This window comes from Pseudorasbora parva, chromosome 10 (assembly GCF_024679245.1).
Source record: "Pseudorasbora parva isolate DD20220531a chromosome 10, ASM2467924v1, whole genome shotgun sequence".
NCBI lineage: Eukaryota > Metazoa > Chordata > Actinopteri > Cypriniformes > Gobionidae > Pseudorasbora > Pseudorasbora parva.
The window spans coordinates 8,173,745-8,199,206 of NC_090181.1; the positions used below are offsets into that span (position 1 = coordinate 8,173,745).

The 25,462-nt window shown below is 36.8% G+C and overlaps 1 protein-coding gene and 1 pseudogene across 3 annotated transcripts in view; both read left to right on the plus strand.

Moving 5' to 3' along the window:
* Positions 1–25,462, plus strand: part of ktn1 (kinectin 1) — a 47,716-nt gene that overhangs the window by 18,518 nt on the left and 3,736 nt on the right. Inside the window, exons 9-32 of one of the 3 annotated variants that reach the window (XM_067455034.1) lie at positions 415–559; positions 1,384–1,468; positions 1,551–1,759; positions 1,855–1,923; positions 2,011–2,048; positions 4,527–4,617; positions 4,711–4,779; positions 4,883–4,911; positions 5,627–5,717; positions 6,066–6,134; positions 6,250–6,287; positions 6,429–6,519; positions 6,626–6,738; positions 8,513–8,582; positions 8,702–8,742; positions 8,859–8,949; positions 10,844–10,930; positions 14,301–14,390; positions 15,852–15,950; positions 16,072–16,161; positions 16,311–16,403; positions 21,198–21,266; positions 21,406–21,489; positions 23,758–23,841. In XM_067455034.1, the coding sequence (XP_067311135.1) occupies positions 415–559; positions 1,384–1,468; positions 1,551–1,759; positions 1,855–1,923; positions 2,011–2,048; positions 4,527–4,617; positions 4,711–4,779; positions 4,883–4,911; positions 5,627–5,717; positions 6,066–6,134; positions 6,250–6,287; positions 6,429–6,519; positions 6,626–6,738; positions 8,513–8,582; positions 8,702–8,742; positions 8,859–8,949; positions 10,844–10,930; positions 14,301–14,390; positions 15,852–15,950; positions 16,072–16,161; positions 16,311–16,403; positions 21,198–21,266; positions 21,406–21,489; positions 23,758–23,841 (2,035 nt within the window). The remainder of the gene's footprint in view (positions 1–414; positions 560–1,383; positions 1,469–1,550; positions 1,760–1,854; positions 1,924–2,010; positions 2,049–4,526; positions 4,618–4,710; positions 4,780–4,882; positions 4,912–5,626; positions 5,718–6,065; positions 6,135–6,249; positions 6,288–6,428; positions 6,520–6,625; positions 6,739–8,512; positions 8,583–8,701; positions 8,743–8,858; positions 8,950–10,843; positions 10,931–14,300; positions 14,391–15,851; positions 15,951–16,071; positions 16,162–16,310; positions 16,404–21,197; positions 21,267–21,405; positions 21,490–23,757; positions 23,842–25,462) is intronic. The other 2 variants (XM_067455035.1, XM_067455037.1) reach the window with 2 other exon arrangements.
* Positions 3,152–3,268, plus strand: LOC137091701 (5S ribosomal RNA; annotated as a pseudogene).

The window sequence follows — 25,462 nt, forward strand, 5'->3', positions numbered from 1 at the left end:
AAGTGAAACTGGAATTGCTGACGACTCGTGTAGGTCGTTTTTGAATTGATTCATTCTTTTAGGAGACAATAACTTTATTTGTTGTGCACTTTAATCTTTAACACTTATCTTTAACATTCACAAACAGCTGTTACACACTGCATGAAAGGTAATATTTGCAAAAGCAAAATTGGGGCACTTTAAGCTGAAATCATCAGGGGCCTTGTTAAAAATAAACGTGCAAGTTTTCTCAAAAATATTCTTATAGAACATCAAGCTATTTTCTATCAAAAGACTAAAGAAAATGTATTTCCGCATAATATGGCCACTTTAGAGCACTGATATTTGTTTTTTTCAAGCACTAATTGGTGGAAACACTGGGAATTTTCCACGATCTTTGCAAACTTAGATGGTTTCCATTTACTGTGTTTTCAGGCAGTCATCAGAGCTGAATAATCTGCGTTCGGAATACAACGGACTGATGAAGGAGTTAGCGGAGACCAAAAACAAGCTTCAGCAGGAAGAGTTGCAGCGGAAGGGTCTAGAGGTCAACTACAAGCAGAATATGTCCCAACTGGAGGTGCTGATCACATCACACCCACAAAGCCATTGCACAATACACATCTTTGAACTGAATCCCACTATTTTTAGAACACCAAATAAGGCATTTACAAAATCAGTTAGCCATGTTTTATGATGTGCAAGGTGCAATTAATAGCTAATTACTTTGTAATTTAGAAGTGTGACTTCTTGGCTTAAACATTCATGATCAGATGTGCTAATTGACCTTCAGTTGGAGTTTTGGAAACTAATGTGAAACCAATGTAGCTTGCCAAGATACTTATGATTTAAAGCTGCAGTCAAAACTGCTCAAAGAAATTAATAGTACTTTTAAAATATTTGTTCTATAAAAAAGAAAACAATTGTAAATATTTATCAGATTTTAAAATAATTATATCTATTTTTGACAACATTTACCTTTAACTGTGTGAAATGTATTAAATTATTAAGTCAGCTTAATTCAGTTAAGTCAACGTGAATAATTGAATACATTTTGCACAATTAAATATCAAATAATAAACTATTCAAAAAAGATATAAACAAAATCAGTGTGATTTTAAACAGAAATGTTTAACCAACTTTTTATTTATGATCTGATTTATGTGTTTAAATACAGCTTCAGTGATTTATAATGGAAAGAATCATTGCTCGCTTTCTACACATTGCAAAGTTTCTGGATTGACAACCGTATATAAATGTGCAATTTAATGTGAATTTATTGTGTATCATGTTCGTCCGCCACCACTGAAGACCACTTTTGACCATGGAAAAACCCTGTTGAAGTGTCACTACATTCAGTTAGCTTATCCCTAACACTAAACGGTTTTGTATCTTTTGTTGCAGGATGCGAAACGTAGTTGGGAAGATCTGCAGAACTATTTACACAACTTGAGTTCAGAGAGAGAAAAGCTCCAGGCCGCTAAACAAGGTAGAAATGCACGCACATCACCATAAAGACATCAAATGTTCTGCACTGGCCACTCAACACGTTTCTCCTTTGTCCATCTCAGAGCTGCAGAATAAGCTGATGGCTGTGGAGAGCGAGATGACCACTAAAAACAAGGAGATCCAGAATCTTCACAGCAGCCTGAAAGACTCAATCTTTTTCAAGGAGCAGGAGCAGCAGAAGGTCATGCAGCTGGAGCAGAAGGTCAGGCAACTGCTGGAGGCGTCGACGCACACCATGCAGCCTGACGACCAACTACAGGAACAAGTCCAGGTACTTCTTACTAATCACTTTACTCCTCAATCTCAACAGAAACGTGTCTACATTTTATATCGCTGCTGATCATCATATAATGCTGTCGTTTGCAGGATCTTCTAAATGAAAACAAAACGCTGAAAGTTCAGATTGATAATCTTCAGACTCAGCTCAACACTCAGGTATGTGTGTAGGCTTGTGGATGAGGGTGAATCTGTCTCTGCTTGTCAGTGGACATTAATATTAGAGTCGTTTCTTTTTTCTTTTAGGCTACGACAGTATCACATTTCGATGAGCTACAAAAACTGTAAGTGATCACCTCAAAGCTTGTTTTATAATTTTACACAGAGGCCTGTTTCACACTGCACTGTAGTTCAAACATATTTTGTTACAGTATTTACACTGGCTGTGTGTAGCAGAAACATGTCTGAGGAAAATCGTCATCGCCTTTTTTGCGAATTATAGGCATTTATAAAGCAAATGAATCTACTTATCCATTGGGGGGTAATTATTAATTACCAAATAATTAAAAAGAGTATGTATGCGGTTCCAGTGACAGACACAAAAATAACTTTACATTCAGTAAATCTGAGGGAATTCAAATGATTTAAGCTGCTTGAAGCTAGACTTTAAATGTTTAAATTCTATTCCATGTTGATTGATGAGTGTGAATTAGAAATTAAGTTTGTAATCACTCAGTGGCCAACTAATGACAGCCATTACATCCTTTATAGCATTATAAATTAATACTCAATAAATCTCAGAGATCGGACAGCTGGATGTGTGACAGCATGGAGCTGTCTAGTTTGCTTGGCTAGTTCATTGTTTTGCTTAACATTCTTGATCAGATGCTGTGATATTTGGTTTCCAGTTGTGAAAGCCCTTTGACAGTTTAGTTAGTGATTAGTTTGATGCGCTAATCATAAAGGTGAAATCCAACACTGCGGTTCAAAGATTATTGGTAAGAATTTGTTTTAAGTGTTTTTGAGAGAAGTCTCTTCTACTGCATTGATTAGAGGAATATTGTAGGGTTGCCTCCTAATAGTCGACTAAACATTTTAAAAAAGTTTAAAACTACAAGCACTAAAAGCTGTGCTTCCCCATAATATAGTCCCAAGGCAATGGCTGCGTCCGAAACCTGAGAAATGCTGCCATTGGAGGACACATTTGAAGGCTGGAAGGCATCAAGCCACATCCGAATCTAATGTTAGCTTCACTTCCTGTCTCCTGAGAGACCTTCATCTGATCGATTTTTGAAGGCAACATGCACAACCACGTCACATATGCTCGATCTATGAGGATTATTAGGCTATAGCTCAGTGGCTCGTTCTCACTCACGCGAGCCCTCTCTATCCCTCTGGTTGTTTCGGTTGAAAGGAATGTCCACTGGTCCATGCTTTTCAACAAAATGCCAGCAGCCATATCACCCTGTAGCCCAAGACTGGTTTCCCACTGAAGCTAAGCAGGGCTGAGCCTGGTCAGTACCTGGATGGGAGACCAACTGGGAAAACCAGGTAGCTGCTGGTAGAGGTGTTAGTGAGGCCAGCAGGGGCTGCTCACCCTGTGGTCTGTGTGGGTCCTAACACCCCAGTATAGTGATGGGGACACTATACTGACAAAGAGCACCGTCTTTCGGATGAGACGTTAAACCAAGGTCCTGACTCTTTGTGGTCATTAAAAATCCCAGGATGTCCTTCGATAAAGTGTAGAGGTGTAACCCCGGCATCCTGGCCAAATTTGCCACCAATCAGCTGGTGTGTGGGGAGCGGTCTGGCGCAATATGGCTGCCGTCGCATCATCCAGGTGGATGCTGCACATTGATGGTGGTTGAGGAGATTCCCCCCTTCAATGTAAAGCGCTTTGAGTGCCTTGAAAAGCGCTATATAAATCGAACGCATTATTATTATTATTAAATAATTTGCATGTGTATTTTTTCTTTATTTTTTGTATCTGAAGCGATAGCAGCAACATTGAAAGCTCCAGTCTCTGTGTTTAATGCGAAAGCTCGTGTGATCGCGGCCAGCTTGCAGTGCAGTCGTGTCGTGTACCAGCTGATTTGATGCGATTTATCAAATTAACTGACTCGTAGCGTCTGCAATATCTCACGAGTGTACGCCCGCCTTGATGTAGTAATTAAATATTTGTTTAGTTCTCACCAAAGCTCGCTCTAGAGAGAGAGAGAAAGAGAGAGAGATCACTTTTACTCGGGACATGCTAGCTGGCAACATAGGATTCCATTCATTATTCTAAGCTAGGCTAGCAGCGACCCTGCCAAACTAAAACAATGCATGCACTGAGACAAAAATGCATTTGCCCACATATCTAATCGTAGGAAAGAAGTTGAATAAGCCCTATTTCTAAAAACGGTGGAGTGTTCCTTTAAGTCTTACTAACCTCACACTTTTTAATTGTAGTGTATAAATTGAATACATTTAATACTAATAAATGACAATAGCTAATAAAACTAAAATGCCCAGTAATAAGTAGCATTTAACCAAATATTTATTTTCTACCCAGAAGTCACTGCATGAAAGCATTATTATGCTTGCAGTGTGAAACAGGCCTGATGCCGTATTAAAAACCACAGCTTATGAGAGACCGTACATTATTTGATGTTTAATATACAGCTATGTGGAGTGGGATTTTGACCAATTAGACCTGCTTTCAGCCAAAAGTCCTAACATGGAAAGGATTTATCACTTACATCACATGGTTGGGACACAGTTCAATGCGGTCAGCTGTCTTAAACCTCATTAGACTTTATCTTGCATGTGTCTCTCATTAGGCTGGCTGAAAAAGAGCTACAGAGAAAGAGTCTAGAAGATTCTCTCAATGCCGAGAGGAGCAGCGGCGCCAGCCGGGAGACCAACATGCAGGCAAGTGTCACCACCGTCATTTTAGCTCACCGGTTAAACTCCAATTTGATTTCTGCAGTGTAATAAACACATGGCTCTCTCTACACTCTGCAGGCCATGCACAATGAGAATCTGACATTGAAGGCTGACCTCAAGAATCTGCAGGCACAGATTTCTGAGCAGGTTAGACTTCAGTTGCTTTTCTTTCAATTGCTTGTCTTTCCACGAATTCACTAATACATTTCAGCATTAACACACACCACTGTCGTATCTTCTCTTTCCCCAGGTTGTATCTGTGGATCAACTTCAGCAGGGGTAAGTGCATTGATAAGACGATGGTTAGAAATATAAACATAAAATACTGCACACTAGTGCTGTACTGATATTAAAAATCTGGGTAAATAAAACCCTAAAAGTTAAATAAATGTATTACCCATGTTTTATGGCCAATATTAAAAATCTGTATCCATAATATTTAAATATTTTGTCTAAAAAAGTAATACAATTAAATTGATTTACAGAATTCTAAACATGCATTTACAAAACAAACTATACATTTTGAGACTCAAGCAATAAGGCTGTTTTAATGGGAGAATTGTGATTGACAATAGAGGTTTGAACCTTTGGATTGCTTCTCTGACTGGTGAATAGTAGTGTCCAGTAGATTTTGATAACTTTGGTATTATAGTTTGTGTGTTATTACATGTGTACAGTATCTAAACTAAAAGAATTCAATAGGAAAGTTGCATATGAAAATCTACATCATGTTTTTTTTTTTTAGACACGCTTGTGAAACGGAAAGGAGATTCATAATGAAAGAGTAATTCAAAGCTGAAATAATTTTATTTTGCGTGTCTAAGTAGCATTAGTATATTTTTTTTTATTTTAATTATTTCAAAACAAGAACACCTTTTTGTGTGGAAAATTTACAAAAAATTCAAGTTCTTCCTACCAGTAATCTTTAAGTATACACGCGGTGACATTTTTTTATTAAAGATAATTAATTAATGTTTTTCATACGTGTCCTTAGCCTTCAGCAGCGTGACGAGAAGGTTAGAACGGTGGAGACTTTGCTGGAGTCCAGTCTCATTCAGGTGGCCAATAAGGAAGAGGAACTAAAGGTAAACAAGAAATTCAGCTTTACATTTTATTTTATAAGGTTTTATAGTGTTGTCAAAAATCGTAATATTTCGGTATGTATCGATATTGAAATATTTCAAACCGTAGCAGTTTATAATATATATATATATATATATATATATATATATATATATATATATATATATATATATATATATATATATATATATATATATATATATATATATATATATATATATATATAAATAATTTAAATATATAAATACATTGTTTGTAAACTAGCTAAAGCCCCATGACCTATATTAAAGCAGTTAAATTATCAGTTTAAATTGGTTGTATTGAATATTCCTTTTAATGTTTTTTAACAGGCGTTCAGAAATGAGTATGAAAGTTTGAAACAGCAACTGGAGGCAGTACAGAAACAGTCCACAGAACAGGTAGTGTGTCCTACACAGACATTAAATGCGGAGGTGAGGCTTATTGTCTAATAAATGCCTGCCAAAGCTGCCCACTTACATTCTTCCTGCTTCTCATCATCACTTTTTTTTCCAGACATTGTCAGAAAAGGCTCTAGAAGAGCTACAGCAAAAGTAAGTTACATAGTCACAATTAGAGATTATAGTTTGTGTATTTAAGATTTAGAGTCCTCAAACAATGACACTCACTTAGAAACGGCATACACTACGAGATTATAGAGGCAGAAACATTTGTCAACTTTCTGTTTGTATCAGGATTCAAGAGAAGGATGAAAAAATCAAATCAGTTGAGGGAAGTTTGCAGTCAGCATTGGACAAAGAATCAGAGAGAAAGAAGGCAGTGGAAGTAAGTCTGTGCTGCATGATCTGTTCATCCAAATGCTTCATTGCCTGCATTCTGTGCTCATCCAATTGTATGATAGATTAAGGCTATGATGCAAATTTGTCCACAGGATCTACAACAGCAGGTCGAGACTCTAAATGCTGAACTTGCTCAGCTGAGGAGCAGAGAAACTCAGGAGTCAAACTCAGACTTGAGTGCTAAACTTCAGGAGCTACAAGCACAGTATGTATCTCTCCTCTTATGTGCCCTTTTACTTGTCAGTCAATTCAAGACGGAAAAATCAAATAGCATCTTTTTTTTAAGTACTTCCTTGTTGATTATATAGATAGTTCAGCCATGAAGCCCTATTTACTCTCTGATTGATTGTTTTAGCATATTTATATATTTACATATTCATTACCACTTTACTTTATAACTGCAATGCATCAAAACATATTCACTAACTGTGTGGGCAATGCAAATTCTTATTCTAGCCCTCCGCCTCCCCAGCACCACCTGTCTAGATTTGCTACAGGGGTCTCCCTCCCTTTCTATAGCAGCAGCATTGTTTTTTTTTAGCTTGTTAATTTTGTAGTCTGAGCGTTTAGCATACTTGTTCTGCAGCAACTAGGATTGCACCTAAGTTTCGTCCACTAAAAATTATCGGCCGAAAATTGAGTAAATTTTCATTTTTTGTCCGAAAGACTATATTTTATGAGCTGAAAATATACATCAGTGTTCAGAATTCAGGTTTCACTCTCACACTTGTAACCTTGCAAGCCAAGTGCCACTGCTTCCGAAGATGCACAAAAAAAACTCCACAGGGAGTGGTGAAGTCCCACAGTCAGTGAAGGACCGATGGTTAATTGTGGGTTCTTGTGGTAATTACAGTACGTCAGGCAGAAAATTCAAACATTTGCCTATCATCCATCGACCTCAAATATGGCTTATCATAAGTAAAAGTGTAGCACACTTACTGTATGACAAGTAGTCACCGGCGCGATCACTTGCTTTTTTTCCCAACTTATCATACTCAATTAGTAATTTTTGGTAGAGTAATGCATCATTCCAAACTGTAGAGTCTATTTTTATTTGTGTAAAATCACAATAACAACAAACAGCATGCTCTTTCTGCTGTGTCAGGCTCCCTGAACTGCAGCATCACAAAAAATTAACCGTAAATCAGAGTATAGGTTTAATATTTTATTGACTTGAATTTTTTTTAAAATTCAAATTCAGTAAAATTATTTAATTTTAATAAAAAGTCTAATAATAAAATGTGATTAAATACACAATTCATTTAAATATTATTAAAACAACTTACTATTATTAAAATACATTTTAAGTTGCTTTCGGTTTTCAGCCAAGTGCATTCAGAAGTTTCGACCCAGAATTTTCATTTCGGTGCATCCCCAGCAGCAGCGTAGCAGATCTAGCCCACCAACACCAAAACTAAAACAATGTACATTTACATTAATAAAATGTGTTCTTAACTATCCTGAGAGTTGCCATGGCTGAACTATATTTAGTAAAATGGATTTCATGTTGTCTTCAAATGATTTATTAAGTCCTGCCCTTGTAGTCAAACTGAGGGAAAACATAACACTTTTGATATCAATTTTCATTATTATTATTCTTCATCATCATTCTCATTATTAATAATTATTAAAAAAAATTATGGAAAATCATTGGAAAATCAATAATTTTTTTAATCAGTAATCAACTTGGTAAAAATGTTGGCCCTATTGGGCCCTACATTAAAAGGTAGTGGCATTTGCTTATAAAATGGAAAAAAAAAATACATTGAATACACTTAAACTATTTAAATTATATTTGAGAATATAACTTATACAAACCTTTTTGCTGTAAGACATTTTTTTTCTGTAATCTTTTGGCCCCAAATTAACACTATACAGTTTTGTTATATCACATTATATTGTAACCACTGTTTCAAACACTGAAATCAGGGTTACATCCAATGAATTCTACAGATCAATAATGCATATTTATATTATAGGTTAACGGCCAAGGATCAGGATGTTGAGAGACTGCAGAGAGAATTGGAGAAGGAAGTGCAACAGCAACAGGTGAGTGTGCTGAGAAATTCACAACCGATGCCACAAAAACAACTGTAACATGACCAGCTGTATGATATTCACTTGGCATTTTTCATTGATTAAAATCATTTGTCTCTCTTTCCTCAAAGCAAACAGTTTCAGCAGCTCCCAGCCAGGAATTATTAACAGCGTAAGAGTCACATTCTTTTAATTATGATATATGATGATGATCTCAAACATGTTCAAGTATAATAAGGCTAATCACACTGACATAATTCACACTTTCTGTTCTGTGTCTGTCCTCAGGCTGGCAGAGAAGGACAAGAGGCTATCTGAACTTCAGGAAGAACTGCTTGAGTTGAGGGAATCGGTGGAGCTTCATCGTAAGAAGAACAACGTGAGTTGAGCGGGGTTGAGTCTTTTTGCTGAGCAGCTGATCTTGTCTAATGCACATGCTGATGAGTATGGAAAGCAGGTGACTTTAATTTGAATGGCAGTTCTGTAGGCTGTTGACCAGATACAGTGCATCCCTGAACCTTGTTGGAAGTGCATTTTTGATTATGACCTGCTAAGAAATATAGTTCCAGTTTCTGCATCAGAGGTACACTGTGATTTAACCCCATAGGAAATGAAAAATACTTTTGAAAATATTAAAATATGTATAATATTATTTAAAATGTACTCTAAAGTGTACCATATTTTCCAGAAGGTCACAGTCGGAAACATATTGTCACTTACATCCCAAAGCGACTTGAATAATGCAATTAATGTCAAGCACACAAGGTGCACACAAATATACACGCGCACACACAGCACATCAGTCCTAGCATTACCTAACTTGACATCACAAGCAATGTCTGCTTGGTTTGCTGCTCACCTGATTTTCCACGGTTTTAACAGTAGTCAATGCAAAAAAGGCAATAAATGTTGGTCAGTGTAACTTAATAAATGTTGGTCAGAAAATGCAACTTATACACTGATGTAACTCTTTTTTTCTTCTATCGTAGTGCTTTTGTCCCTGTTTTTCCTGGAAAATAATGTACACTTACATAAGATTGTAATTTATGGATTTTGTTTATTTATGGCCTTCATTGAGGCAGACATTTTTAGATATGACCAGCTGAATACTTGACACATTGTTCCCACATTGTCAGACACTTTTTGTTGAAGAAAAAAATGGATCAGCTTTCAGCTTCTAGGGTTTTCCTGAATAACGTTTGCTTTTGTGACTGTACATCCACACCAGTGTAAAGTCTGAAATCACTCTCGTATCGATCACACAACAAAGTTACCAAATACACCTTCAAGATATATAATTGTTTGTCTTGTTAACAAAAAAGTACATACTAAATTACAAACCAATGTTGATATCGGTATGAAAAAAAAAAAACTTGACCAGAGGCATTAGGAAACTTCGAAGAGTGCATCAAGATGACTTAAAATTATTTGATTTGAAACAAATTAAAGCTACACTGTTTAACTTTTTTTGTTTATTGTTAGCTAAAAACACTTATAATAAAAAATATATGTGCTCATTAATGTATATTTACTTCTTCCAAGTTATAAAATATTCTTGTGAGTTTATAATATGCCATTGAAAATACATACGGGTGAGGGGTTCGAATGCCGGTCGCCATGTTGCCCCTCCATCTTGAAAGTACATTAGCCAAAGAGGGACATACCCGTAAATTCAAGCTTCGCCTTTCGCGTTTTAACATTCAATGGCACCGTGTCAAATGTGAAGAGGTGGATTGCCATGTTAATCTTGGACTAAATCGGCCACCGTAGGAGTTAAAACGAAATCAGAATTGATATTGGGGGAAAATATCACACAGTGTAGCTTTAAGCTAAAATGAATTTAAAAAAAAGAAATATCTCTTAATTATCACCTCAACTTTTTTTCTTGAATATGAGGAATTGTAAAAAAAAATGTGTGTAAATTCTTATCCAGTAAATCATGAACAACTGGAAAATTATTGGAAAAGCCAGAGTCAAAAAGGTTGAGAACTGCTGGTTAAGATGGTCTAGAAAGGCATGTTTACAATGGCTCAATACATTTAAATTTTATTTGTTCGTTTATTTTTGGGTTTGATATGATTGGGATTTTCATCCGCTTTTTAGCTGAACATTCCTCATGGTACATTGTCACTTATTCCTTTTTTTTTTTTTTTTTTTTGTGCCTTGGTTGGGCCTTGGATCTTTATTTATGGTTCTTTACATGAATGGGGCAATCATTTGTTTGGCAAGAGTTTAGGCTGAACTGAAAGTGGTGTTTCTCTGAAACTGACTAGGAGCTACGGGAGAAAAACTGGAGCGCTATGGAGGCGCTGTCAGCCACCGAGACCATACTTCAGGGAAAACTCACCAAGAGCGTCAAGGTTCGCACCACAACTCCCAAACTACTTCACTCTAGAGTCAAATCAAAGCATCTCCAATAAGCCATTTATTGACCAGTGAAGTTCTCATTCCTAATTAACTTCCTCATGACTGGCTGCATACTCATTTCATAACTCTGCTCAGCTGCATGCGCTGTGTTGAATGCTGAGAGCTGTAAAAAGCTTGTAACTTGCAGACGGGTGGCAAAATTCTGATATTTTGGCTGAATCTTGCTGTTTTTTTCTGCCCAATTTCCATTGTATGTGTGTTTTAATTGTTTTAAACAAGACACCTGAAATGAGTCTGCAGCTATTATTATTTATTTATTTTATTTGATTCGGAATCATTTTATGACCAGTGTTACATTAGTCATCCATTAATGACATCCTGTCATTTGATCATGATTTCTTCTTTCCAAGCATGCTGATCACCACCTGATTCCCATTATTCTGCACCAGTTTATATCTTATCACTATTTATGTCAGGCCAAAAGTAAAATCAGGAAGAAAATGATCAAATCCAATGGCACACAGAATGACTTTCTGGAAGATGCACATCTTGTGCTCTATTAGTTGGGTTCCATCCATCCAGATTTTCCCCTTTCCCAACACCTTTTATGGTCTCACCATCTCTCTCTTCCTGCCAGGTGTGTAGACCAATCAGTAATCAGAAACTCCTGCCCCATGGCGTCTCCTTCCACGTTGGTCGGTCATCTAAATGTAGCGAGGCATTTGAGTTGACGTCTACGTCACAGCGTAGAGTAACCAGTGGCTCTATAAACGGTCCTGAAGCTATAACTAACCTTGCTTACATCATGAGTAATTCTACTGTGGCTCGGTCTGCTGTCGCTTGTCAAGCGGACAGCATGTACTGTCCGTTTTTTCGACATCTGCTCTTAGTCATCTCCAGCTGTATGAATCGCAGGCCTGCACCTGCTGTACAAACTCAGCATTTGCCAGATTTCTGTGCTCTTATGTGGATCTCTCAAGTTCCGTTAAAAACGTTCCAAAATATACATTGGCCTTTAAAGCTAACCTGAAATCAAAATTGACACACTTTCTTTTATCAATGCACATTCGATGTCGTCTTTTGAAATAACATACACTGATGAGTTTTTCAAGTGATTAATCAAACTGTGATCATTTGGTAGCCAGTGTTTTAGCAATTTTATTGAATCTTGATTCATTCTGGTACATAGAGCTAACTAATAGCAATCCAACAATTCTCAAAGGGATATTTCATTCAAAATATTAAAAAATTGTCATAATTTACTCACCCCCATGTTTTATGTTGTTCTTCGGAACACAAAAGAAGATATTTTGAAGACTTGGTAACCGAACATTTTTGGCAACCACTGTGGTTGGCAAAACTGTTTGGTTACTAGTAGTCTTTAAAATATCATCTTTATTGTTCAGGAGAACGAACATAAGGGTCAGTGCAAGATGATGGAAATTAAAAAAAAAATTTTAAACTGAGCTGTCCTTTTAAAGGGATAGTTCACCCAAAATGAAAATCAGCCCATGATTTTCTCACCCTCAAGCCATCCTAGGTGTAAATGACATTCTTCTTTCAGAAAAACACAATCAGAGTTATTATAATGTCCTGGCTATTCCACGCTTTATAATGGCAGTGAATGGCTGTTTCTGTTTTGAAGTTCATAAAAGTGTATCTATCCATCATAAAATGGAGGATAGAACAAAACAAAACTTGGTTATCGTGAGAACTAGCATATTCTCACTGAAGCGTCCTACGCAATACACTGGAACACCAGTCTCTTGCGAATGTGTGTACAAAGGTAGCTGAAGTTTTTACAGTTTGTAAAGTTTCAAATATGGATATATTTCTTACACAAACACATGGCTTCACTTTAGAAGACTATGGACTTCAGAACAGAAACAGCCATTATAAAGTTTGGAAGAGCCAGGAATTATTTTTAATATAACTTTGATTGTGTTCATCTGAAAGAAAAATGTCATACACACCTAGGATGCCTTGAGGGTGAGTAAATATTTTTTAATATAAATGTTTTATTTTTGTGTGAACTATCCCTTCAAATATCCTGTTTTTCTTGACTATGAAAAAAATAAAGTGCATTATATTTCAGAATTTCCCATCTCTTAAGGCTAATAGTTGTTTGTTTCCTTTGCAAAATATGTATATATGTATAGTGAGTTACAATAGTCTGAAGCTAAACTTCGATGTAGTTTATTTGTATGTGTTCATGAGAATAGACAGAGGTTTAGAATGAGTTGTGGGAAAAAGTAGGCATGTATACAGCAAGCATAAAAAATACATGGTTTTTCCCCATTTGTTTGATTACTTTTATTTGATTAATTCACAGACTAATAAAATATAACTTGATTTATTCTAAGATTGGTGTTGGATGTTATCCTGGACAGAATAGTATAATTTCTGTGAATATATGCGAGAGTGGTTACTTTAAGTTAATGGCTTATACAGTGTGTGCATAATTATTATGAAAGTTGATATTCTGATCATATTTTTTCCAAGAACATTTTCCAGGTTCAAACCACATCAAACTACTATTGATTTTGTATTTAATTATTTATAAATGATATAATTAAGGAAGGTTGGAAGTGGAAAACCCCTTATATTCAGGTGTGAATAATGAAGCAGGTTTTATATTACAGCTAAAATGACCCAATAAAAGAAATTTAACTCACACTGAAGAGTCAAAAAATGATGAAATGCTCATAAGAAGGATGCAATACTAATGTAATACTAGAAATTGCAACATGAAGGCATGAACAATGGACAGCAAAATGCTCAATGTTTCAACAGGATCATACAAAAACAGGCCAAGAAGAAAAGATGCATTGGGGAAACATTTCTTTTGATTTTAGGTTAATAATAAGGTGTGAAACCATCAGGAACACTTTAGTCTCTAGTGCCAACATTTTCCAGAATAGCAACCTGTGGAGTCTCCAGAAGCACAAGGTGTCAGGATCTCCGAGTTTGACCTACACCTAATAAGAATGACACGGCTAAGTGTTGTGAAAAGAACTTTTTTCATTACCAGCTTTCCTCAATTATATATCACTTTATAAATGATTATACATTTGATGTGGTTTGGAATTGATAAAATGTGCTTGGGAAAAAAATATATGATCAGAATATCAACTTGCATAATTATTATGCATGCACTGACTAGTAGAAGTGAGTAAATTTGCTAAAAGCCCAGGTTTTTGTTTTTATTTCACTGTTTGGTGAGGAGCACCACTGGTTTTATCTGATCTGGGCACAGTTGTGGTGTGGATTATGGAGTGATTTTTGATTTCACTGTGAAGTGTGATTAGATCAGGTTTCAAGGAGTTTGATTTGATGGAGTGTTTGGTGTGTGTTTTCTCACAGGAGCATCAGACGGTGCTGGAGTCAGCGGAGGCGGAATGCAGAGCATTGCTGCACAGAATCCTGCCACACGTGCCGCTGCCCACCGACCAGGTATACACACACACACACACACGCACACATACGTAAAGCAATCTCCTTTATAGATATTATATCTATGTTAGTCAAAAAAGTTTTGAAAAGTCTGTTATGCACAGTTAAGGCGGTCGCCCCCATTGTGAAATTATATTAATGTCTGTACTGTACATTATGATTCTACTGTAGAATTAAATACAACGGTTGCTTACCTCAGTCACTGAACATTTTACTTCAGAGCGTGCATTACCTACACTGGGTAAACCCAGCCTGATCTCGATCTCTGATTTCGCCCCCCGGCAACTCAGTCTGGAAACCTGTACATAAATTTCTACCGCTTCTGTTACACTTTTGCGGGAACCGCTATTGGCGGTTTTTACATGATGATGGCTAGAGAAGTGATAGGTCAAGTATATGTCTTTTGTGGTCTGATTGGCCGGAGGACTATCCTTTTGCATACAGGGTCATTTAAATAATGCTCATTTATCACGCCTCTTGTGCAGTAGAAAATACAGAGCAGACTCCCCAGACCAATGTTCAATTTTAAATTGAGCTTGGTCTGGTGATAGTCAGAAAATACATTACCTGAATTATTTGAGACTCTTGACCGAAAATCCAAAATCTTCCTCAACACAGCTGATTTTCTATAATAATCTGGTTTGTTTCATATAATTTTGGGTATTTCCCAGTTTTTCATCCTCCTTTTCATTATTTTGATGCTACTCCAGTCTATTGAAGTCAACTGAAATGTGTCATGACCTGTTAACACCAGTAGGTGGCAACACAGGATCGTGAACGTAATCACAATGGGCAAAGGTTTACATGCTTTTGCACTGAGGTTAGTGTATGGAAAAATGGCACAACGGGGCAAAATTTATGTTTAGGAAGAACTACTTTTATTATACATTTTGCTTATGTTTAGACTTTATTCAAGCTGTAAAACTATGAATGTAAATCTGAATGTATCTTGCAGTACAAGGGGAAGTCAGTTTGTACATTGCTGTAATGTATAACCCTTCCCAAATTAACCCAACACACATCTCTATAACCTGTTCAAATCAGAAGATTTGTCCTTCAGGTCGAGAGCATTGCCCGTTGCTTAAAAACTGTAGGGGGAGTCCGTGCCTAGTTCAGTCAAGGGTCGGCCCGATCTGTTCCGGAGTTCACAATTTATGGTCTGCAATTTGCAGTTTGAGTTTTTCCTTTAGCACAGCATTATTTTCCCTATTTGGCGATTTAGAATCTTCAGGCAAACAGCATTTATTCCTTATTTGGCTATAAAAGCTCCACTAACCCACTTTGAATTCCTGTCACCTTTCAAATAAATATATAATATCTCTAGGCCTTTGCTCTCCGGGCTGCTTTTTTTTTTAGCTAACTCTCTTTTTTCTGAAATGTTCATTGCATATACAGTGTATTGCATTGTAGGGTGAATGATTGCTGAATCCTCTAATCTATGTTTACTTTCTGATTGTGCAGAACCACCAGCAGTGGCTGCAGAAGTTTGAGACGTCCATGAGAGAGAGTCCGGCTGGAGGGGTGTCCTCTGTCCCTGCCTCAGGGGCTGCAGACTCGCAGGTATAGATGCATTGTAAATCATATCTACAAACAATGTCTAATGGCAATTTATTGCTCAAATGGGTGTATAAACATTTCAAGAATTTGATGAAGACTTCAAGATAAAAAAATTTCTTGGCAGGCTTTAGCAGAGAAGTTGAAGGAGGCTGAGGAAGCTCAGAAAGTTCTACAGAAAGATTGTGAGACATACAAGAAAGTGCTAGCAGAGACGGTGAGCTGTGTTCATGGCATCTGTTTGCAATTTTATATACTAAAATAGTTGACACCTGACAGTGTGTTAGCAGCACAGGGAACCGTGAGTGGGCTGAGGGTTGTACAGTGATTGTGTTATTGAGGGTTTTGTTGGTGTTGTGGTCACAGGAAGGAATCCTGCAGCGGCTACAGAGCAGCGTGGAGCTGGAGGAGACGCGCTGGAGGGAGAAGTTGGAGCAGTCACAGGCTGATCTCAAAGAGGTTTGTCAACACTGACACACTACATCAGCTTTTCTCATATCTACACCACTCCTTAGACAATACATAGTCAGGTTTTAATAAAGAAGTCTTGCAACTATAGAGGTGTAAACGTTTGCTCTGGCAATGGTTTGGTCTGGTTAGGATCCTTTACTAAATCCTGCAATGCTTCACATAAAAGTATTATAGTAAATCAGCTATTAAATTCAGCAATTGATGCACTGTACAGTTATGTTATTATAATGTATAATAACACCCAGGGCTCGACATTAACTCTTGCCAAATGCAGGTGGATTTTTAGCAGTGGTGTGTTTTGCAAACAGTTTTACTCATTCCCACAGATGTTTTGCTCACACTAGGGCTGGGCGATATGACGATATTATCATATATCGACGATGTCTAGCAAATATGTCGATATCGATAACAGTCAGTGTTATTAGACGATAATCGACATCATAAAAATGACGACTGATAAACTCACAGGACATTGCGTTGCCAAATACATTATAAATAGTAGTTACCATACACTCACCTTTTTAGTGTTTTTGATGCATAACTACAGTAGCCTATATGTCTTAAAGCAAAACATTGAATTATGGATAAAATGTAGGTTGTGTTTTCATTATACACGCGCAAAGAGAAGCACATTGGCTTGGCTAAATGTTTTAAAACGCTCTAAAAATATTATTGCCTATTAGGCTAAATTATAAATATAATAGCCTATTAATAATACAAACATGGAAACCTGTAAAGCATTTAAAATAGCTTACTAACGCTAAAAATAAAACGAAAGAGGAACCTTTGGGGGAAAAAATAGCTCAACGGGAAAAAAAATAGCTCAACCTTAAACGGTTGAAAATGTCTATAAAAGCTAACCATAGGCCTGTATTTTAAATACTATAAAATAAAGGTGTCAGAATAAAATTATTATAATATAAAAAATGAAAGAAAAATATATTAAAGTGATGTAAAAATGCGCGTTAAACTCACAGCTCGTGCAGTGATGGAGCGCAGTTCTGAACAGAAACGCATGAGCTGCTCGCGTCAACACTGCACTTTGCTTCATTACATATTTTCGTTTCGAATGCTTCGTTTAAAAGTGGACATTTTAAGCTTTCTATGCGCATATTTCTCTTGTCTGTGAGGCAAGTAGCCTGCTGCTTTCGGTTTATTTATGAGACACGCGCTCAAGTTCATAAGAAATTAAAGCGATCACTCCCGCGACTTCGACACGATTCATGTCTTCCATTTGCATATTATTTATTAAACCCAGGCAATTGGCCAAAGAAACCTTTATTAAAATTAAGATACAATTTAAACAATGCTTTCTACAAAACAAAACTTAATATTAAACTAAATATAACCACCAAAATCATTTCGGACTCACTCGCATCTTTGCACTTATCATAATCAGATGAAATGTAAAAATACTATTATATTAGGCCTATTCAAACATAATAGCCTATGCAAAAAGAAAGAAGACAAACATTGTTTAATGGCTACAACAAAGTGAGCTACAGATAAATGTCTGAGCTGGATTTAATTATTTTACAGGTGAGCGGTTCAAGAGCGCGCCTGCGGATTATTGAGCTGAGTCAAGCCAAGTCAGCTTTATTTATTATACTAGTTCTTTTACAATGACGATTGTTTCAAAGCAGCTTCACAGTGTTAAACAGGACAATATTGCAGCAAAATTTGATTTCCAGTCGTTCTGGGAAAACAGTGATGTTATCAGCTTATTTCGTTAATTTTAGTTTTAACATGAGTCACACCGGTCCGCTTCGCTCATTACAGGCTCGTTCTCATAATTACAGTTAATGTGCCGGGCCGGGCAAGGCTCGGACACAACGAGCACAAGCTCGGGCTTGATCTTTTAGGGTCGGGCTTGATCTTTTAGGGTCGGGCTTGATTTTTTGAGCACGATCTAAGCTCTAATTGACATTTACGGTGTCATTGCTGCTCGACCACATATCTGTCGTCTTTGAGAAGCGGCTGCAGAGCGGGGCTCAAACGAGACCGCTAATGCTGAGTAGTGTACGTGGATATGGCTGTGGAGATTAGTGGTTCACTTTCTTTCTTTTTTGTCTTCTTCTTTTTTTTTGCACAGCCTGCAGATAGCCTCTGTTGAATCCACTGGTTCACCATTTGCATTTGGTTTAAATCCATAATACTGCCAAATTACTGATGTACATCTTTTCTTGGATATTAAGCGTTGTCCTCCATTTTATGCCTGGAAAATTTTGTGGCGCAGGGGAGTGGGCGGGATCAGTGCGGAGTAGATGATATTATCGGATATCGCGATATTTTTGAAGGCGATTATCGCCCCCCGAAAATTAACATATCGCCCAGCCCTAGCTCACACCCATAGTGCACTAGGGCTGTCAACGAATGTTCCAAATTTGAATAAATGTTCGAATAGTTTTTAAAAAACGAATTTCGAAAGTGAAAATTAATATTCAAATAAATAAAAAAAGCGGGGAAAAATCCCATGCCGTAGTAGTAGAGGTGTGGCGGTCTGCTTTGCGAGTGAGCGCGCGTCTGAGGGTTCAGGGACAGGTCACAGGAGTCGCACTGTCACTGCTGTGGACGCATCTTGCAGGGGAGATGGCAGAAAGTGCAGAGCCCAACTCGACCACAGCAGAGAAAGAGATTTTAACTCCATAATCTAATAAGCCATGTCTGGAAGTACGTTGGATTTTGGTCGGTAGGAGGTAAAATTGTTGAGCCGCGAGATAGTTATATGCAAGCTATGTAAGATACAGTTAGAGTACCATGCCTCATTTTATTTAACGTTAAATAGAAACATTACGAAAATGTAGGCTACTGTACTGACTGAAGAGATAAATGAATAAAGGATAAATGCACTGCTTTCACTGGTGTGATTATGTACCATGTCAAGGAAAAAGCTCCATGTTTAGCACACCACAGCTGGCTTGGAGCACTCAATATGTTGTTAATTAATATTAATAATATTTGTTTCAATCATTGAATGAAGCCTGCTATATTTGGCACAAGAGTCGTGAGTTTCGCGGCCTTAAATTGCTTGCACGAAACTCTTGATCAGCACTCAGTTTGTTCATTTAAACCGTTATCCGCAGAGACAGAGAGCGGTCTGCGGTCTGCGGTCTTGGCCATTAGTTAATTTATATATAATAATTATATAATTTATAATAACAATCTACTTGTTTTTGTGTAAGTAATACGTTGTCAAATATGTATAAACTTAAATAGACAAACTATACAAGTAGTTAATGTCTCTTTGTATTAATTTGTCCTGTTATTGACGTAATGCGCGTCATTGACAAAATGCGCGCCCAGATGTTCAAATAGTTCGAATATTCGTGTTTGTTTTAGAGGGAATATTTGAACGTCATTTTTGAGCAATTTTGATAGCCCTATAGTGCGCACACATAAAGCCGCCTCTTAGTTCTAAATTGAGTTATTTTCGCTCCTTGATGAACTTAAACAGTCAAAGGCACACACAAAAAATGTCAAAATGTCGGTCTTGGCGAGTATTCACGTAAACAGTCAGTTAGGTTTTAAGTGAACGTAAACAGTTGAGATAGAAAACACGTGTTAACAGTATAATGGCTCTGTGTGTCAGGTGTCACTTAAAGTGACAGCAGCCTAATATACCTGCCAAATTATGAGATAATATTACAAATATCTATATGGCAGTTTTTCCCCATGGGATAGATTTGTCAAAATTGTGGCCAGTGAAAATGCTGTGTGGCTAGTAACTTTGAAAAACACAGTGGCTGGTTAGCAAAAAAGTTAAAGATGATAACAGCTAATATAATTTGTTGTTACTGTAAAACACAATAGCGTTCAAACGTTTGGGGTCGGTATGATTTTTTATTTTTTCTTCTCTTATGCTCACTAAAGTTGCATCATTTATGCCTGTGATGACGGCTGAATTTTCAGCGTCATTAATTAATTCTTCAGTGTCATATGATCCTTCAGATATCTTTCTGATTTGGTTCTTAAGAGATATTTTATATAATGGGAAAACAGTTGTGCACAGCATTTGTTTGAAATTTAAATATTTTGTAACATAAATGTCTTTTCTGTCACTTTCTATCAATTTAATTCATACTTGCTGAATAAAATTATTAAATTCTTTCTTGTCTCTTACTGATCCCAAACATTAGAATGGTAGAATATTATATTTAAATTTTAAATGTATTTTATAATTTGTATTATTATTATATTAGTCATTTAGTGTAGTAGTTAGTAGTAGGCCTAGAGTAAAAAACAAATCTGTATTTTAAAGCAAATGACTAGACTGGGTAAACCCAGCATGATCTGCCAGCAATTTTGATTTCCCCTGCAGCTCAGGCTGTAAACCTGTACATATTTCTATCCTGCTTCTGTTACAAAACTGGGGACCAATCACAAACTGGCTTATCTACCTGGCGCACTATTGGGTTTAACACAATGATGGATAGAGAAGCGATGGGTCGTTGGTCTGATTGGTTGAAGGACTGTCCAATTTCGAGTCATTTGAACTATGCCTGTTGATCAGTTGTGCAGTAGAAAATAAGCAGACTCCCCAGACCAATTTTCCATCTTAAAATCTTGGTCTGGTGATAGCCAGACAAGTAAATGACCATTTAGAATATGAATAACCAAACAAAACACAAAATTATCCTGACACATAATAGTAATGCTTAATTATGATGAGAATAATAGTCGATTTATCTTTCTTTTTTGTGTGTGCTTCTGGAGCCTGTGACCTAGTGTTTTTTTGAGATTCACTTAGACTGCAAAATAAAGATGTGATGCTGTTGTGTTTAGATGACTCAGAGGGTAATTGCACTGGAACAGGAAGTGGACAGACTGAGCTCAGATGGAGATGTGGAGAGTGTGAGTTTGCTTTCAGTTTGATCCTGCTCTTTATCAGCTCTGCAACACGATACAATTTACACCTTCAATTTGAGAAACAAAATAGCTCTAAGCTGAAGATTATGCATTTGAATATTGCTTTGCAATGTATATTTTGTAGTTGAAGAGAGACAAACAGCACCTCGAGGCTGAACTGGAGAGAGCGGAGCGTGAGAGCGCCACCTACGTATCAGAGGTCAGAGAGGTAAGACGAATCAAAAGCTTTATTGCATGCTCGTACTTCTGTCTCTCGTTCTTTTGTGTTTTAGTTTGTTGCTTGTGGTTGTCGTTTTTAAATGTCTAACATGTTGGGTTTTAGCAGCTAAACTAAAATCTGTTTATAGCTTTCAAGGTTGGCATCTACTTATCTATCCTCAATTCAAACTGCCACAGCTGTCAGCGAAAAATACATTTATGACATACTTTACATGATCTTTGTAGAAAGCTTTTATTGTCTGGACTGAGGATAGAACTCATTAAAGGAATGCTCGCTGTCGATTACCAGAGAAAGAAATTGACTTGTTCCTTCTTTGAAGTAGAGGGTTTTAACATTGCCACATTCACTTCTATTTGTAAGGGAGGCAAAATTATTTTCTCTGTTAATCAATTCATAGTTTTCAGTCACATGACTGGCGTGGAGCCCTGGAGGGTCAACCATCCATACACTGCATCAGTCCTGTCAATATTTCATAATTTTAAGCTACAAATGTTTATTTATTTATAAGATATGTGAACAAACTCAAAGTTTTGGGCACTAGCGATACATATACTTCTTTTAAAAGATCAAATTCAATATACATTTACTATATACAGGAAAGCAAAACAATCTCTGCTATTGCTCATTTAAAGGGATAGTTCACCCCAAAATTAAAATTGTCATCATTTACTCACCATCATGTGGTTCCAAACCTGTTTCTTCTTCTATTGATGTTTTAAACAGTGCTGGTAACCAGACAGTTGATGGTAGCCTTTGACTTCCTACTATAGAAGACAATGGCTACCGTCAACTGTTTAGTCAGTCATTTGTTCAACAGAAGAAATAAATTTATGTTTTGGAACCACATGAGGGTGAACTATCCCTTTAAGTTAAACGCTGTCATCCAAACCTTGGTGCGCATCAAACAAGCAGACCGAGAACCCTAAAAAGGTAGGTTTCGGTTTGACTGAAATATTAAAGCAACACGGACCAAAAACATCTAAAAAAAACGAAAATACGACATGACGTCCTAAGATGAAACCCTAAAAAGGACAGAATTATTGCGCATACCCTCCTGTTCTATGTTGGCCATTACAGTTCAGTATAGGGGTCAGAACCGCCGTCTCCTTGCAGCAGATCTTTGCTTATGTGCAACGAAGGAATATTTGCCACTGTTTATACTCCTTTACACATTTTAAATTCTTAGTGAGCCAAATATGTCATAAAAGCTGTTTTTTGTTTTGTATCTTTAGATTCAGTGTTAAAAATTACCAGGACTAAATGTGTCATTTTTCTTTTACAGTCCGGACCAAAAGATCCAAACGAACTGAACTATAAGTGTGAACACGGCCTAAGACAGGGGTGTCCAATCCTGCTCCTGGAGGGCCACTGTCCTGCAGAGTTCAGCTCCAACCCCAATTAAACACACCTGAACCAGCTAATCAAGGTCTCGCTAGGCATACTCAAAAGGCCAGTCAGGTGTATTGAGGCAAGCTGGAGCTAAGCTCTGCAGGACAGCGGCCCTCCAGAGACAGAGTTTGAACACTCCCTGCCCTAAGGAGTGTACTGAGTTTGGTCTTTAAATATCACTGTCTAGTACATTAAAAGGTACAACGGTGCTAAAGGCACACGTTAAGAATGTGCTTTTTACTACTCCCATTGTTTTTTTTTATGTTTATAAGTAAAGATTCTGAAAACATTAATTACCCTGAACAAAACTATGAAAATTAAGATCTTTTTCTCAAAATATATTTTAGCGATTCTAATTTGCAACTTATTAAATATTAGATCAAGTTAGCTCAGAATCAGTTTTGCGCTGCTGCTTGCGATTGCGTCACGGTTCAGCCAAATTTCCACATGCATCTTAAAAAACTATTTTGGAAAGGGCCTATGGCAAGTTTTTGTGCCATCTGGTGGTTTAGAGTTAAATAAAATCAAAGGCACCTTTAGCTCCGTTGTACCCTACTCTACAGAAAGCTGGTAAAAATAACTGGCAGACAAAGGAAAACCTAGCATGGCCCTCCAAGTGTGACATGAACTCGCCTGGATATTTCTCCAGGAACATGTCCCACTTGTGTCGATCTTGTAAATCCATAGCATATAGACCTGCTGTGCGTTCACCAAACCCAACTGTGCAATGTTCAGTAGAATGTGAGAAGGTGGAAATGACATAGGAAGTCCCTCATTTCTTGTATCAAATCCAGACACCATCCTCCGAAACCCCCTCCTAGTTTTTCAGTCCCGCTCATTCCTCAAATATCTCAAACTTCATTGCAGCTCAAAGATCTCTTGACCGAGTTGCAAAGCAAACTCGACGGCTCGTACACTGAGGCTGTCAGGCAGAATGAAGAGTTGAATTTGGTAAGCCGTCCTCCTGGTCAAACTGAAGTAGCTTTCCCTTTCTGCTGTTGAGCTCACATGGGTGGGGGCACTTGCTTCAAAATACTGGAATTTATGGCAAGGAGTTGCTATCTGTTATCTCTAATTTCTAAACATTTATTCTGCTTTAAATCTGAATACTTAAAGGAACCCAATAATGACACCGTCTTGCTCCGGTAATGAAAAATCAACAACATAAATATTTTTTGTTATTTGTTAAGTCCTTATAGTATGAAAGATTAGAGATGATGGATACACCTTGCCATGGTTATGATGTGTTAATCTGTCATCTGATACCTCACTCTGTTTACTCTGCTGTCATAGTTTGACTTATTGCCACCTTTGCTTAACTTGGAACTGCAGGCACAACCACACACTCACTCCTAACTGCTCAGCTCTTGTCTGTTACATACACTACGGTTCAAAAGTTTGGGGTCAGTAAGATTATTTTAATACTTTTATTCAGCAGTGGTGCATTAAATTGATCAAAAGTGACAGAAATTTATGCTATGAAAAAGTATTCAGAATAAATGCTGTTCAAAGAAACCTGATGAAATGTATCCATTTCCACAAAATATTAAGCAGCGTAAAAGTCTTCATAATAATAAAAAATGTTTCTTGAGCAGCAAATCAGCATATATAAAACTGATTTCTGAAAGTTCATGTGACACTAAAGACTGGAGTATTGATGCTGGATATTCAGCTTTGATCACAGGATTAAATTGCAGTTTAAAATATATTAAAATAGAAAAGTAATTTTAAATTGTAGCAATAATTCACAGTATTATTGTTTTACTGTAATTTTGATCAAGTAAATGCAGCTTTGGTGAGCAAATTACAATTATTCCTCAAAAAGAAATGTTAAAATCATATTGACTGTAAACTTTTGAATGGTAGTTTGGTGTTTTGATTTGTTTTTATTCTTGTGTATAATGTTTGTCCATTTATATGTTCTTTTTTTAAACCTTTTATTCCCTGAATTAGTGTCAAATCCTCAGTGTTTCTGTTTTTGACATTTAGACATCACCTGCTTCACCCATTTGTAAAGGAAACTTACATTTACACAGTTTAAATATCCATTTCCATGTTAGTTTACACCTGAATAAACTATTAGAGTTGTTAACCAAAACTTTTATACAAACAATCATTAAAATGAGTTTCCTCACATTTTCTACACAATTAACAGTGTTTCTTAAAAGGATAGTTCTCTTAAAATTCGTTCTGTCATTATTTACCTATGTCATTACAAACCAGTATCACTTTCTTTCTTATTTGGAGCACCGAAGGAGATGTTTAGCAGAATGTCCGAGCTGCTCTCTTTCCTACAATGAAAGTGAATGGGGACTTTCAAGTGGATCTATCCAACTCCAAAAGGCCTCATAAAGGATCATTAAAATAGTCTGTTCTATTAGTGTGCTATATTCTATGTCTTCTGAAGCTGTATTATACTATAAAATTTAAGTCATTATTTACTGAAAATCTTCCCTGACAGTTGTGCTCAGCTTTTATTGTATGGAAAAGAGCAGCTTGGACAATCTGCTGTATATATCTCCTTTTGTGTTCCTCAGAAGAAAGTAATTCATACAGGTTTTAAAAGAGTTGA